The sequence below is a fragment of the Poromitra crassiceps genome (genome assembly GCF_964638095.1).
Source record: "Poromitra crassiceps genome assembly, chromosome: 23".
Lineage (NCBI taxonomy): Eukaryota > Metazoa > Chordata > Actinopteri > Beryciformes > Melamphaidae > Poromitra > Poromitra crassiceps.
The window spans coordinates 15,867,367-15,884,629 of record NC_139639.1 but is presented as its reverse complement, the minus strand read 5'-3'; the positions used below and the strand labels follow the sequence as shown (position 1 = coordinate 15,884,629).

The 17,263-nt window shown below is 46.0% G+C and overlaps 1 protein-coding gene across 1 annotated transcript; it reads left to right on the top strand.

Moving 5' to 3' along the window:
* The first annotated feature begins 295 nt into the window (after window positions 1-295).
* Window positions 296-16,123, top strand: LOC310797238 (KN motif and ankyrin repeat domain-containing protein 4-like). The gene is made up of 10 exons (XM_083659594.1): window positions 296-401; window positions 7,033-7,112; window positions 7,193-8,692; window positions 9,754-9,829; window positions 10,910-11,215; window positions 11,543-11,627; window positions 11,773-11,992; window positions 12,598-12,740; window positions 13,024-13,221; window positions 14,789-16,123. Exons 2-10 carry the CDS (start codon window positions 7,097-7,099, stop codon window positions 14,879-14,881), a joined length of 2,637 nt encoding a protein of 878 aa, XP_083515720.1. The 5' UTR covers window positions 296-401; window positions 7,033-7,096; the 3' UTR covers window positions 14,882-16,123.
* The last annotated feature ends 1,140 nt before the right edge of the window (window positions 16,124-17,263 follow it).

Below are 17,263 nucleotides of genomic sequence, written 5' to 3'. Positions count from 1 at the left end.
CACCAGGGTCTCGGGGCGAGCGGCTGTCTCTCCCATACTCGGTGGCTGGCTACACCTCTGAACTCCTATTGGCTGACGGCTGAAGGGATGGGCGTGGCTACGTGTGCCCCGGCTCCCACTTGCCAGTCTCACTGGACAGGAGGGAGGAAGGCATGTCCGCCAGCCCCTCCCCGCTCTCTGTTCTCCTACACAGCAGCACACCCACCCACGTCTGTGTTATGGCAGGACTTCACATTGGCATTTTGCAAACAGCCTCGGCATGCCACTCTCCCTCCCTCCACACGACACAGACAGACAGACAGACACGCGGGGCTGAACTGAGAGCAGACTGGAGTGGACTGTCTGACAAACACACCCTCACTCGCCATCAGCAAGACTCAAAGTGGAGGACACTGCACAAGGTAAGCTCCGGCTCTGATTTAATGTTCATGTCATTGCTGACCCCCCCCCCCCCCATCCGGGCGGAAAACTGTTGAATTGGATCGTTGAACGCTGACCTTGAATGTCTTCAGTCCACGACTGGCTGATCTAAATTCAGGCTCAGAAAAGCTTTTGACTCCAGAGCGTTTTAAGAAATTGCTTTCCTGTGGATCTGTGCTGCATTACTAATCAGACCGGCAGGAGAATAATTGTGACTTTCATCGATTAAATGCCAGATTATATTTATAGATCATCATTTCGTATCTAATTTATATTTACACAATTACGCATACATCGCGCACCGGCGATCTTCGATACATGTGAGGGACAGAGGCGTGTGCACATACACGCACACACTGGCAGGCAGAGCACCGTCTACTTTAACCTTGCCATGGTAAAACTCCGTGCTGTTCTTCCGTGCCTGAAGCCCCTGGCAGCTGTTCCATCCCTATGTGCTTTGGCACCACGTACACCCACCGCACACTGAGCCCGAGATGCCACAGTGCAGCACAGTGACCCTGTTGCTCCTGGAAGAAGACCAGGAGGACCACGACTCCACTGGCCCCAAATCCCTGGACAGAGAGCAAACAAACACAGCGAACCAACGGAGAAAACACACGACTAACAGAACCTGAGGGACTTCTAGGAAGTCTGCGTGCGGAGCGGGGCGAAGAATCGGAGCGTTTGAAAGTGAAAAGCAGAGGCAGATCGGACGGGCAGAGAGGGAATGGGGGGGTTTGAATCCAAACGGTTGGCTTTGGTTCCTAAATCAACTCCGAACAGAAGACAAGGCTTAGAGTTATGTGCTGGAAAAACCACAGTCTGTTCGGCCAAAAGTGAAGGAGAGGAATACGTTTTCTGGGAACAGACAGCACACAGGCAGGCAGATATGTGGACATCCACACTGTGCAGACAGGCTGATGGACACTGAGAGACAAACAGAGAGACTGGCAAAGTGCACGGAGAGAGTTTCTTTTACACAGAGTTTTCACATCTCACTGCTGCGTCTCATGTTCGGGTCATGACTTGAGGAAGTGGAGCAGTCTCCAGTTTTAGAAGTCAGGCATTCACACATTATAGTGGCGTCCATAAACCATCTACTTTCAAAGACAGTGCAGGTGGGGGGTTGGGACAATATGATTGCTTTTCCACAAGGAGACGCCGTTCACTTTTCTTCCTCAGTTCCTCATTCCAAGCAGGGTTATGCAAACTTGAAATCATGAAGATGATGCATTGATCTGTACACTGCCATCAGTTATAAAGCACAAGTTGTGTGGTCTCTATGACAGGAGGACTGTGTCAACAGCAGCATTGCAGCTGACGTTTGCTGGTAGCATCATGGTCTATGAACCAAAGTGACCTGGTAGCTTGCCTCGCATCCTCAAACCGCATCTGAAAAGTGCCATTGCCTTTATCTGAGGCCCCAACGTTTAACATTGCTCCAGAGGGAGGTGGCCTTCTCACCCGTGTCATGAGTTCATATTTAATTTGCGGTTTTGGTGAAGAATGCAGTGGATGGAGATGTTGTGATTATGAGGTTTATGCTGATGCGTGAGAGAGAGAGATTGAGAGAGAGAGAGAGAGAGAGAGAAAGGGACGCATTTACCCAGGAGAGGTCATCTGTGGTGCGAACAGGAGGCTGAGGAGAACTCAGATGAAGGAATATGGCCGCTGGATAACGCAGAGATTTGCTGGATATAGGGCGAGAGCTTTAGCTGGATAAGAGGGAAACCTTGATCTTGAAAAACTCCAGAAAAACTTAATTCAGTCTGAAGGCTGACTTTGGACCGAGTTCAATAATGTGCCGAGGCAGCAGTGCTGCTGCTGCTGCTGCAGCGCGGGAGCTACAGTAGGATGGGGCCTGTTTGGGGTGAAGTGAATATTTCACGTTTCATTTCTTGGGTTTCCTGTGAGGTGGGCCTGCTGCTCTGAGCACACACAATTAAAACCTGTGCCATGGAACTGTGGAGAGAGTTAGGCAAAGATTTGTGAGAGTCACTGCTATATTGTTTCCTCTGCGGTAGCAGGGTCAGGAGGAAATATACGAGTATGTCTATATTTATGTGTAAGAAAAGGAGGTCTTATGGTTTTGGATGTCTGATGGCAGGTGATTAAGATAGATTAAAATGAACAATGGTAGCTCTCACCCCAACCCCCCCCCCCCCCCCCCCCCCAGATCGTAGGTATCTCACAGTGAGTTGAAACTCTTCAAATGTGTTTTTATCACAAGATAGAAATGATTTTGTAACAGTGTTGTGTTGCCATCTTGTCGATGTCCAACTGACCGCCTGCAGGCACCTGATGATGAAGCAGAGGGCAGGATTGAGATTGATTGAGATGTTCGCAGTAACAGCTGCTGTACTGAGCAGTGCCGATGGACATTTTGGATGTAATGTCAGCACAGTATTATGTGCTCAGAGCTGCACGGGAGACATACACACACGCACGCACGCACGCACGCACGCACGCACACGCACACGCACACGCACACGCACACACACACACACACACACACACACACACACACACACACACACACACACACACACACACACACACACACACAAAAAGCAACAGAGCTCACAGCAGAGCAGCAGTCAGCTTTCTGGATGGAAAGCTTATCAGTGACTCACATCGGCTCCATGAACAGAGCACATTTTCTTGTTTGTCTCCTGCTCTGTTTATGTCCAGCCAGAAGACACATCACTGAATCATTCTATTAGTCTGAAAATGAAGACACATGTCCGGGTCTGTTCCTCTCTTGTTATGCATTAAGCCTTATCAGGAGTCTATAGCCTGATATTCAGTGGAGTGGGCCGATTCAATGGTCTGGACCCAGGCAATTGCCTCTATAGGCTCGCTAGACATAGTCAGATCACGGGCTGAAAGACTCCTTTCAACTATATATTAAAAGAAACACCTATTTGGCATCACAACATACTGCATCTTTTTCAATGTACAGTATACCAGTATCTCACGGCTCCAAAAAACAACACATTTGAGGTAAAGCCATGTGTGTTCTGTGCTAAGATAGTGGACAAAGATGAGCTTTGTGACAAGATGCTGCAGTCTCTCAGTCACAGTGAACAGCAGGAGGGGAGGGAGTTGTAGCATTTATGTGGATTATATTTGCATGACGTGCTCAAATGTCAAGAATACATGACATGTTCTGGAGAGAACAGACAGTGAGAAGGATTCCATCCTTTGCGTACTGGTCAAACAATATTTAGGAATAATCCTCAGTGTTTGTTTTATCTTCCTTGGGGCACCAGATGGGTGGGGTTTCCCCACACTAGGACAATACAGACAGTGTATGGTAAGTTGTAAATCACAGACAGAAAAGCAAATTCAATTGACTTTCAGATACTTTCCTGCAATTGTCAATTTTGTGGTAATATCTGTATTATCCTACATGGCAAACTCCACCCATCTGGCACCAAAGAACGCCAAAATCCCAGTCTGGTATGTACAGTACTGTGCCTGCATACTGTACTCCTGCATATACAGTACATACATACATAGTACAGGTATACATACATACATACATACATACATACATACATACATACATACATAATATGTATGTAATACATACACACATACATACATATAGTACATGTATACATACAGTACATGTATACATATATACAGACATACATACATACATACATACATACATACATACATACATACATACATACATACATGCATAAATGCATGTATGTATGTATGTATGTATGTATGTATGTATGTATGTACATTATGTACAGTGTTTCCCCTAGAAAAATTGTCAGGCCTGGAGGGATTTCGAAACATACCTCGACCGCAATGGCGGGGGCCCTCGCTGGCGACGCTAAACCTTTAACTAACCTGTTCGCATCTATGTTCGCAATGGCATCCCAAGTATCATCATACTATTATGGGATGCGATGCGAACAGTTGTATTATGGGATTGAAATTTTGGGGAGAGCACAACATTTATTTATTTTTATTTAATTATTTTTCTGGCGGGGGCGCCGTTGGCCTGGCAGGCCCGCCAGGCCTGTAGAATGGTAGGGGAAACACTGATGTATGTGTGTATGCATGTGTGTGTGTATGTATGTATGTATGTATGTACTGTACAGTATGAATGTATGTATGTATGTACTGTATGTATGTACTGAACAGTATGAATGTATGTATGTATGTACTGTATGTATGTACTGTACAGTATATGTATGTATGTATGTATGTATGTATGTACTGTATGTATGTACTGTACAGTATGAATGTATGTATGTACTGTATGTATGTACTGTACAGTATGAATGTATGTATGTATGTATGTATGTATGTACTGTAGAGTATGTATGTATGTACTGTACAGTATGTACAGTATGTATGTATGTATGTGTATCTATAGCATCTCTGAGTAAACATGTGCATCTGTGTGCAGTGCGTGCTTCAGAATGTGTAAATGTGTTAATACTCTATATAAAACATGCGTGCTGTGTCTTTCATGCTGAGCGTTTGCACTGTTGTAGCCGTTCATTCCGGCCCATCAGAAAGAGCGTGAGTGTCTGATGGAGGTCTCAGTCCCAGCAGGGCCGTCTGCTGCTGTTGGTCTGTTTACTGCATAGCTGACATTGTTTGGGGCTGTGGCTCGGTGGCTGTGGTGCCTGAAGAGGACAGCAAGCCGCCACAGAGGCCGGTGGTCAGGACAGAGAGGAGTGAGAAACGGGAGGAGGGAAGAGATACAGTAGGGGTCTAAACAGAGAGGGAGTGTGTGGGACGGGCCCCAGGGGGAGAACTGACTGTATACCCCTCAAGATATATCCAGTTGTTTGTGTAATTCCAATATATTAAAGATAAGAAGAGTCCCCACAATTGAGGAAGAGGATAGATGAGCCATGTACTGTCAAAAGCCCAAAGCACGCACTGTATATAAAGGCTGAGATGAAACGGTGAAAGAGGACAGAGAGTAAAAGAAAGTTACACAGAGAAAGAGTTTAGCAAAATACATTTGAGAGAAGCCCATGGAGCAACTAGAGAGCGAGAGAGAGAGAGAGGGAGAGAGAGAGAGAGAGAGGGAATAGAAAATAAGGAAAGTAGAGTAGTGACTCAGAACAATGGTTGTCTGTATTTATGTCTGTAGGAGTATAGCCTATTTTGTTCCACTGGCCATAGCTGCTGGGCTTTACAGGCTGGAGTTATTTTCAGCTCTCATCCTGGATGGCAAGGCTGTAATCAAGTGAACATCAGGCCACTGTTGTAAGCAAGCAGTCTGATGCATTGACCAAGCAGTCTGATGCATGGACCAAGCAGTCTGATGCATGGACCAAGCATGCATGGACCAAGCAGTCTGATGCATGGACCAAGCATGCATGGACCAAGCAGTCTGATGCATGGACCAAGCAGTCTGATGCATGGACCAAGCATGCATGGACCAAGCAGTCTGATGCATGTACCGAGCAGTCTGATGCATGGACCAAGCAGTCTGATGCATGGACCAAGCAGTGTGATGCATGGACCAAGCAGTGTGATGCATGTACCAAGCAGTCTGATGCATGGACCAAGCAGTCTGATGCATGTGCCAAGCAGTCTGATGCATGGACCAAGCAGTCTGATGCATGGACCAAGCAGTGTGATGCATGGACCAAGCAGTCTGATGTATGGACCAATCAGTCTGATGTATGGACCAAGCAGTCTGATGCATGGACCAAGCAGTCTGATGCATGTACCAAGCAGTCTGATGCATGGACCAAGCAGTGTGATGCATGGACCAAGCAGTCTGATGTATGGACCAAGCAGTCTGATGTATGGAACAAGCAGTCTGATGCATGTACCAGGGGCGGCTGTAGCTCAGCAGGTAGAGCGGGTCGTCCACTAATCGCTTTGGATAAAAGAGGTTGGTGGTTCGATTCCCGGCTCCTCCAGTCTGCATGTCGAAGTGTCCTTGGGCAAGACACTGAACCCCAAATTGCTCCCGTTGGTGTGCCAGCACCCTGCGTGGTAACCTGCCGTCATCGGTGTGTGAATGGGTGAATGTACCTACTGACTGTAAAGCGCTTTGGATAAAAGCGCTATATAAATGCAGGCCATTATGTACCAAGCAGTCTGATGCATGGACCAAGCAGTGTGATGCATGGACCAAGCAGTCTGATGCATGGACCAAGCAGTGTGATGCATGGACCAAGCAGTGAGAGTGAGAGAAGAAAGAGGAAGCCTTGAGAGACAGAGAGCGACGGAGAGAAGAAAAGAAAAGGCGTTTGTGTGTGGATGCTTGGACGTCTGTGTCCTTGTTTGCACCGCATAAGAGAGAGAATGAAAAGGAGGAGGATTATGAATGGAATACTAAAAGGGATTACTGCTGCCAAGTTTATAATGGTCTTCCATCCGGTCATAAAATTGAGGTCGAGTGTCCCTTTGGAAATACCAGAGCTAAACCTCAAGTGAAAGAAAAACCTCAAGTGAAACAAAAAGAAAATTATCATGTTGATAGTTTAGAGCCGAAACAAACCACTGTTGCCACTTGTAAATAACAATAATAATAATAATCGTTTGTGCTTCTTTTTCATGTATTGTGGGCATTATCGTCTGTTTGATTTGATTTGGTTTGTTTGTTTTTTTCAGATACCAATGCTACAACCAGATTATGTGACAGCAAATAGTTCACAGAACTGAAGACAGCAAAACGATGGAAGGACAAAATGGTAAAATCCTCGAACATTACATCTTTCACTGAATCAGATCTTTAACTGCTGATACTGAAATATTGTTTTAATGTTTACAGGAAATAGTTTACCTCGCAAAACTACGGAGAACGGCGTACCAGGGAAGCCCCCTTACTCCGTGGAAACACCCTATGGCTTCCGACTGGACCTGGACTTCCTTAAATATGTAGACGACATAGAGAAAGGCAACACCATCAAAAGAGTCCCCATCCATCGCCGAAGCAAGGGCCCACGGTCCAGCACTCTCCCCAGGCACCTCAACCTCTCTGGGAGTGGCTACCGCCCCAGTCCCTGGGGGTCCACTGGAGCTCTAGGCCCCAGGTCACGACAGCCAGATGCCCATCATGGCTACGCCGCCTGGGCATACGACCACAGGTCACCACTCTCCCCCACGGGGCTCACATCCCTGAGGGAGATGGAGGCCAGAATCAAGGCGTTTGATGAGCAGCCCCTAGGGGAACACATCAGACCCAATCTCCTCCGAGCCTCGAGCCTGCCGCTCACAGTGTTACTGAGACAGGGGTCTGAGTCCACCGACGACCCAGGCAGCCTCCGGAGTTCCAGGGATCAACTTGGAGGAAGGGACTCATCCTGTGATGACATCTTCTACCCTCTCGACTACTCCTTGGACAACCCTCGCAGCCAGGACGGCTCAGGGCTGCTGAGACGGCTGACAGAGGCCCTGGAACGTGTGGGCGAGCTGGAGATGGAGATGAGGGTCATCCCGGAGCTCCGAGCTCAGATCTGCATCCTCCAGGAAGAACGGGAAAGGCTCCGTCTGGGCCTCAACCTGTCTGCCCGACCTCCCTCTGTCAATGGAACTGCAGACCCTTGCACCACCCCCCACTACGGCACCTCGGACATCAAAAGGCAGAGGCACGAAGGTTATGTCATGTTTCCAAGAAACCTCAGCATCAATCAAGATGACTCGAACCCGACGCACGAGTGGAGGACCAGCACGGACCTGGACGAGCTGCTGACTGTGACGTCGCTGCAGGCCAAGGTAGCCGTGCTGGAGCAGAAGCTGCACGAGAGTGGCCTGGAGCTCCAGAGGGCCTTGGGGCTGCTGAGAGAGCAGCAGGAGGAGAGCAGATGGAAAGAGGATAAGATCGAGCACCTAGTCAGGAACCCTGGGGTGTGGGTGCTTGCTGAGAGGGTGGTGGTAGACCAGGAAGAAGGTTCGGATGCATTCGTCGGTGCAACGACTGTTAACGGACAAAGAAGTCGACAGCAAAACTCTGTGGTTAATTCTAGCGTGACATCGACCGGAGAGAGTCCACCAGTACCTCCACCAGCACCTATGGAACTTGAGGAGGCATCAGTGGAGGGTATGGACTCAGCGGTGGCTGCCCACCACATAAGGAAGATCAAGAGGCTTCTGGAGCAGCAGTGGGAGTGTTTGTGTGCAGACAGGCAGCCGGCAGAGGAGGGTAAACCTCTGGAGCACCCAGACCCCAAAGTCAACTCCCTACAGCAGGATATGATGGGACTCGTACACATCCTTGCCTCCTACTACCCCCACCATCGGCACAGTGATGGTGAAGGGACTCAACATGGAGGTATTGTCTACTACACAGTGTCCTAAACATCAACCTAATTATGAATTCATGTCTGTTTTATAACTCTCTATTTAATGCATATCATAGAAAACCAGTGGTTGGTTTGTAAAAACATCCATTAAGTTGATCACCTATCTGCTTCTATTCAACTAGAATCAACCAAAACTCAAAATAGAGCCCTGTAGAAAGTACTGACTACTGTAGTAATGAATAACATACGATATTATCAGGAATGATTTCCTTAGATCTAATGCTGTAACAACTTTACAGCTGTAACAACAGTAATACAGGAGTAAGAGCAGGCAGTGTGGACCTTGGACTATTCTTCAAAACGGCGAGCTCATTTAAATTTCAAAACAGCAACAGCATATGTCTTCAAAGCATTGTTGAAGTCGCTTTCATTTCATATGTGCATGTCTCTCTCAGTGCACTGAGCTCTTCCCAAAATAAAGGGAAATGGCTCTAGTTTGAAAGTCAATGCTGAAACTCTCACTGACTTTAGAAGAGGCTTCTTCTTTTTAGACAACAACTGCGGTGTTTCTCTGTCAAAACTGAGACCCACGATTTACTATTTGGTGTAAATTGATGGTTGTAGCCGGTTTGGATTTATGTAGCTCCGGTTTAATTAATGACTGGGAGACCTTGTTGCTGTTTATACCCCATTAAGCAGTTTCTGTATTGGAATGCCCTGACTCAGATCCTAGGAGACCCAACTCCGAGAGCGGAACACTTTGGACTTAATTACAAGGAAAAGTTGTTCTAACAACACAATTTACATTTGCTGATCAAGCCAATAACACACCTCTTACAGTATTATGCAGGTTTCAGGGTGCAAAATGCACAAGACTATTCCCATTTCCCACCTTAACTATTTGTTTAAACAATAATCAATACAGTCAATAATCAATATGGCAATACAATTAGCTTTTATAATGACTTGATACATGGTTGTATGCAGAGGAAAATACAAGCCATATTAAATATGTATTTAGTCAGGATGTTGTTACAGTTGTTCTGGCCTAAATATTCCATCACATCCTCTGTTTGTATCTTCTCTGTAGCCCCTAAATCCATCATGAAGAGAGACGGAGCTGCCCGGCTATCAAAAAATCTACACTTTGCTGGTGTTAATGAAGGGTTAGTAAACAAAAATCTGGGGATTTACGATTATTGGTGAACCACAGTTTTGGTTGACGCATAGCCTAAATACGAACTTGTGGTTCTTGAAGCTTGGGTTGTTTTGTATTGTGTTGTGCTGACAAAGAGAAAAGCGTCATGATTACAGATTGAATGATGAAGCATGCCTCGCCCTCTAAAGACTTAAGTTTATGGACGGCATAGTTGCATTTTTTGCTTTGAAATGTAGTATTCCCATCATGGGAATACTAAAGCATGGAAATCCCATGCCTTAGGATAACTGAGTTCAAGAGAACGTTTGCTGTTTCCCATAGCCACAAATGAAAACGTTTAGTTTATCCTACTCCCTAATTTGTGGCGTAAATCTCCAGAGAAAATGAATTTCAAAAGATGGAAAAGGTGACTGTGACAGTTTCCAGGATTTCTTGGGGCTCGGGGGGCATATTTGTTTGGTTCAGAATGGATAGTATTACTACATCATATGGTCTAAAAATATATGATCAGACAGATCTTCCATGAGTCAACAGTCTGACTGCTATTCCTTCAAAATGAAGCGGCTCCAGGCATCACATCTTTTCTTTGCTTTGTCTTTGACGTTCAGCTTTGGAGACGCTTGGCCACTGAACACTGATTAGAAAGATTATCTTCTGTCTTCCAGAAATCTTGTATCTGTAAAACAGACAAAGCAGTGATGGAGTGGCTGTCACTGTTCATTTGTCGCCTGGCCATGAAAAATGACAGCTATCGGCGACAACAACGTATGAGGAAGATTTTGTAGGATGTTTGTTTTTGTAGGATGCAAAATAACGTGAACTGAGTGGTATTTGCCTTTTACTGGCTGTCTTTCTAACTTATTCATGCTCAAGTCTCACTGTTTGGTGGATCAGAATTCACTATAGCCTCTTTCACTACTTCACCAGATAAAACAGAAATAAGGCTCCTGTAAAACGACACCCTGTTTACTGATCAGTGGCTTGTAAAATAGACAACAAAAACTGCCACCGCCAACATTCACCAACATTTGGCTGCCGCACGGTGTTAATTTCCTGCCCTGGTTTCCTTTATCTAATTCCTTTAAAGCCATGAAACGGCAGCGAGCGCAGAGCTGGTCTGTGTGGACCAGAGCGTTCGTGACCATTCGCAGCAGAGGGAGAACCCCGGGGACATGGCTGCATCCCAGGCGGATGTGGACCCAGAAAAGAAGCCGGGAAGAGCGAGCCCAGACAGGCAGGCGAGAGCGGGTGGAGCGGGATCAATGCCGACAGATGGAGGCATGGAAGCGTCTGCGGAAGCTGCAGCTCCGGAGAGAGCGGCCAAGACGAAGCCAGCGGCCCCAGGGGAGCAGATGGAGAGAGAGTCTGGCTCAGAGACAACCACCAGAGGCAGGTGAGGGGACCGGAGCGGAAGCCTTATCATTATTTGTTTATTTCATTGCCAGGAAATGTTTTTTTGATGTTTACTCTCTCGCAGGGGAAAAGCTCCCATGCTAAATGTTTCTTTTTCATCTCTTGGGAATATATTATTCTTAATGCTTTGAGGAATTTGTTCTCTTATGAATTAAAGTTTAGTTTATTTCGTAAGGACAGTGTGCGCAGACATTAAAGGCCCTCTCTCTCTCTCTCTTTCACACACGTTGTACACACACACACACACACACACACACACACACACACACACACACACACACACACACACACACACACACCCTTCTAGGGAGACAGTGAGTAAGGAATTTATGACGGCCTGTCAGTTCCTCAGAGACCACATGGACAACATGGACAACCCCAACGATGACATGGTATGTACGCTTGACCCCTCCAAATATTCTCTTTCCAACATAAAGAACATTGTCTAATAGTCCCACTTTCATTTAGTCTGTATTAGGCCAAATCCATGTCAGAAAACGACATCCATATATAGCATGGTTTCTCCCTGTCTTCCAGAGGAAGGCCCTAGTGGTGCTGTTTCAGAATTGGTTCGGCGTGGCGGCAGAGGAGACTTCAGTGGCCAATCGGGTGGCTGTGTACCTGAGGGAAGTGAAGAAGGCCACGCCCTCTCTGCTGGCCTTCCTGGTCAACCTGGCTGATGACAACGGCAACACGGCGCTCCACTACAGTGTGTCCCACTGCAACTACAGCATCGTCAGCCTGCTGCTGGACACAGGTGCTTCTCTACAGGAAAAAGCATTGAATCACAATAGAACAGAATAGAATAGAAGGACCTATTTGCTTGCACTACATCTTGCATTCAATCACTACCAAATCATGTGTGTTACCCAGAGATGTTCACAAGTCATTTTTTGCAAGTCCAAGTCAAGTCTCAAGTCTTTGGTCACAAGTCCAAGAGTCTCAAATCTCTTATGGATGAGCGCTCCATTATCTGCTGCTATCCGGTCTTCTTAGAACACTGCATAGCTACAGTATCTAAGGAATTCAAAGCATGTACTGTATTATCATTGGCATACAGTATCAGCATTGATTAGTTGACATTATTATTAGTAGACATCTCCCTTAATGCACTATATATATATATATATATATATATATATATATATATATATATATATATATATATATATATATATATATATCTCTCATATAGAATAAAAATCTATATAGAATATATCTCAAGTCACTGTGTGACTCAAGTCTAAGCTGCAAGTCGCCATCTCTGGTGTTACTAGAGCTATTGTAAATGTGCAAAGTATGCTTATAGTATAAATATAAAAAAGCACAGATATGAGCTCTACCTGTTTCTCCACACCCCAGGCGCGAGCGATGTGGACCTGCAGAACAAGGCTGGCTACACAGCGGTGATGCTGGCCTCGCTGACGGCCCCCGACGGCCCCGGTGGCATGGAGGTAGTCCGCAGGCTCATGGAGCTGGGCAGCGTGAATATTCGCTCCAGCCAGGTAACACGGCCAAGTGTTCACATTCTAACATGGGGGAGAATGGGGTTAACCTTTAACCTTTAACCTTGCAAGGCAACTGGATTAAACCATTTGGCAGTGTCAGGTTAGAACGGGGTGGTAAAACATTTATTTCTCTGAAGTTTTGCCTAAAATGTGAGGGCAGTATGACCAGTAACAGCAGGGTGTGTTCCAGCTGACTTCTTGTTTTCCCATGCATCCACAGTGGTCCTTCATCAACATCTCAATCCATCATCCTCTTCCTCTCTTTCTATCGCCCCCCTAGACGGGCCAGACGGCTCTGCAGTTGGCAGTGAGGCACGGGCGAGTGGTGATGGTCCGCCTGCTGCTGAGCTGCGGGGCGGACGCCAACATCCAGGACGCCCAGGGAAGCACGGCCCTGATGTTCGCCTGCGAGAGGGGCCACACACACATCGCCAGGCTGCTGCTGGAGAGGAGCTGTGACCTCACCCTGACTGACAAGGTGAGGTGTGGCTTAGATGTTACAGGCATGCAAAGGCACAAATGTGGGACAATCAGTTTTTTTAAAGGCGCTACATGATTACTGCATTTTAATATCATCAAATCATCGCCACATTCATTTTGAGACATTACAATAATTAACATAATCAAGCAAAACTGGCCTCTGGCATTTGACAGTACATTGTGTACCACCAGGTTTGATATATTCTCCAACATGATTATCATCTGCAATAAAGCAAGACATTTGGCTGAAGAAGCAACCTCCTCTGCTACAGGAAGCAAATCACGTCTTAATTCTGGGAAAACACTAATAAGCAATAACCACTGTGTGGGGGACTCACCTGGTAGAACCTGCACCATTAAGGCATTGCCCTTCACGCAGCCGACACAGGTTCGAATCCGACCTGCGGTCCTTTGCTGCATGTCCTCCCCTCCCTCCCTGCTTTCCTGTCATTGTCCAGCACATACTATCCTATCAAATAAAGGCAAAATGGCAATAATAATAATAATAATAATAATAATAATAATAATAATAATAATAATAATAATAATAAAGCACTAACTACTGTGTCAGATAGAGGCTAACAATCGTCTCATCCATGGCCTCAGTTGTTTACAGTAATTATACCAACGTATCAGTTAATTTGACAATGACAATACTACAACTACAAGTAGCACCTTCAAGCAAATGCCCCCTAGTGAATACTACAGTCAGAACACACTGAATGGATCACAGGATGACTCAAATTCACAACTCCTGTACGTAATCCTTTTACTGATAACAAAATGGCATATTATATATCTACTTTTCTATACACAGAATTGGGCTGAAGAAGCAGCTTAGGTCTGTGAAAGCTCAGTGTGGGGACTGAATGGAGTTCTCCCAGGCATAATCAGGGCTACAGTGGGACAAATCTCCCTGGGCTGAGATGAGCTAATCCGCTAACAGTACAGTACCTTATCTCTCAGCCTGGAGGGAGGCGGAGCTAACAGTACAGTACCTTATCTCTCAGCCTGGAGGGAGGCGGAGCTAACAGTACAGTACCTTATCTCTCAGCCTGGAGGGAGGCGGAGCTAACAGTACAGTACCTTATCTCTCAGCCTGGAGGGAGGCGGAGCTAACAGTACAGTACCTTATCTCTCAGCCTGGAGGGAGGCGGAGCTAACAGTACAGTACCTTATCTCTCAGTCTGGAGGGAGGCGGAGCTAACAGTACAGTACCTTATCTCTCAGCCTGGACGGAGGTGGAGAGCGGAACAGAGGAGAGGATGGAAATCTCCTGAGTTTCAGAGGGAAAAGGCTGTCCATCATCAACCACAGGATTTCTACCTTCCTTCCTAACCCACTCTGACAAACCCACCTTAATTAGGCAAATTAACATCTAATGAAATCAATTATTACACTCAAAAGATAAAACATGCAACCTCACACATTTAGTTTAGTAAGCCTGTATCCTGTGGTGAGAGATATGGATTCTGAATTCAAACCTTACATGAATGTCTGTGTTGCCAGCCAAGTAATGGTGACTTGATCCTTGTTTCCTGCTTTCCTGTCTTTCTGTCCTCCAGAATGGTGGCACGGCCCTGTCTGTGGCCATGCAAAGCTCCCACACTGATACAGCCGCCCTGCTGCAGGCCCACGCCAAAGCCAGAGCGCTCTAGACCTGGAGGCCATGATGCACCTGTTCTCTGCAGAAACATCACCTAAGTTCACACACACACATCTCAGAAACATGGCACACTCCCATCTCCTGTTCTCTGCAGAAACAAAGCCTTCATCTCAGACACATGGCCCACTCCCATCTCCTGTTCTCTGCAGAAACAGAGCCATCAAACACATCTCAGACACATGGTCCACTCCCATCTCCAGTTCTCTGCAGAAACAGAGCCATCAAACACATCTCAGACACATGGCCCATTCCCATCTCCAGTTCTCTGCAAAAACAACGCCTTCATCTCAGACACATGGCCCACTCCCATCTCCAGTTCTCTGCAGAAACAACACCTTCTCACACATCTCAGACACATGGCCCACTCCCATCTCCAGTTCTCTGCAGAAACAACACCTTCACACACATCTCAGACACATGGCACACTCCCATCTCCTGTTCTCTGCAGAAACAACACCTTCACACACATCTCAGACACATGGCCCACTCCCATCTCCAGCTTCAAACACATCTCAGACACATGGCCCACTCCCATCTCCTGCTGTCGCTCTGCAGTGTTTAAAGACCCACTATTGGCATTATGTGCTTGGATCGAGCTCTTGCTTTCATTTTGTCCTTACTGAATTGTGTGGAGTGAAGATGGACTTCTGCTCATCAGCATAGTTATCAATGGAACAACCGTGCAAGAGGCCCGTCAGTGTTCAACCATCTGGCAAAGCTTTGCCGTGCCTTATGAGTGTAACGTTACGCCATTATGAGTGAGTTCATACCAACAGTATAAATGTCCCATTGTCTTTACTGTAAATGTCTATAGTTATGTCAGGTCTTCGCACATCCAAGTCGCAGCTTAGCTCTGCAAACTATGCAATGAAAAATAAATATATATATATATATATATATTTATTACGATTCTTTGATTGTATTGGGTTACATGAATATGTTGATACTTATGCAAATGTATGTGCTGGAAATACAATTTGCACTATCCCTAGTGCTTACCTCTTGCGGGAGGAAAATTACAGATTGCTATTTGCATTCCTATCTATTTGAATGTGCTCAGCTGAACATTTTTCTTCTTCGATAAAAAACGCTTGGGAAATACATGAAGGAATGCTGAATACATTTTCCATGCTGCATGCAAAACACATGAAGGAAAGGTAAAGCATAAACCTGTTGCTGTCGATACACCATCCTGTTAATTTCACCGATTAGTCAATTTAGTTGCAATATTGATGTATCAACTGCTTGTTTTTAATAAAATGGAGGAAATGTATACCAGTGATATTGGATAAGTATTATTTTACACAAGCAGACACATTGGGAAATGTGTGTAGCTTTGCAGTCAGGTCAAAACTCAACCAGCTTTATCTTCCCTGTAGTGATGAACCTAACCAGCAGGTGGCACAGCTTCCCCGTCCCACGGTCTCCACAACCCGGCCAAATCCCATCCACAAAACAAGGTGCATAAATCAGGAATTCTGAGATGACGAGCCTATCCAAGGGATTGGATCTAATCCTTTTCAAGTGTGACAGACAATTATAGACATGACACTCGCCCAAATTGTATTGATGCCACTGCGAGAGGAGAGGACACCACCACCACAACCAGATGATTCAGCTGCACTCCAGCTGTATGGTGGCTGGAGCGGGCGGGCCCAGTCAAGCATGATAAACCAGATGAGTTTGAGTGGTTTTTGTTCCACTAATCTCCTGGGGAAACGGTATGAGGCCCCGACTTTTAGTTCTGCAGAGAAGATTGAGATGATGTGTGTGTGTGTGTGTGTGTGTGATACCACAAAAGGGGAGGGGGGAGGGGGAGGCTGGATTTTTCTCTGCAAAGCCACCTCATTTCCCCCGAGGATTTCTCCGCCTGGCTGAGAGACTGTCCCGCTGTCGCAATGACCCCCCCGAGCAAACACCCTCAGAGAGAGAGACACAGACAGAGAGAGAGAGAGAGAGAGAGAGACTCAATATGGAAACAGTACTGCAGTAGTCAAATTTGCATTTTCTACCTTAAAGACCCCCTAAAGTCAAAAATGTGTTTTTCTTCTTGTTCTTATACAGTTGGATGTTTGAGCGTGACTGTGCAGAATGATGTCTGTGCAGAGTTTGATACGAGAAGGCTAATCGTCTGCTGAAAGTGGAAAGTTTCTCTGTGCTCACTGTAAAGGCTATTTTCAAGACAAGCATGATTATTCGTGAGTCGTGACATCACAAATACTGGAGCCAATCCCTGTCCATTATTCAGCAGTTAAAGCCCCTCTATGCTGCGATTGGTTGTTTTGGCATTTCTAATGAGGCAAAAGGAGGGCGGGTCATTTTAAGGATTTCAACAAGATAATTTAACGGAAAAACCATCAGACACACAAGTTAC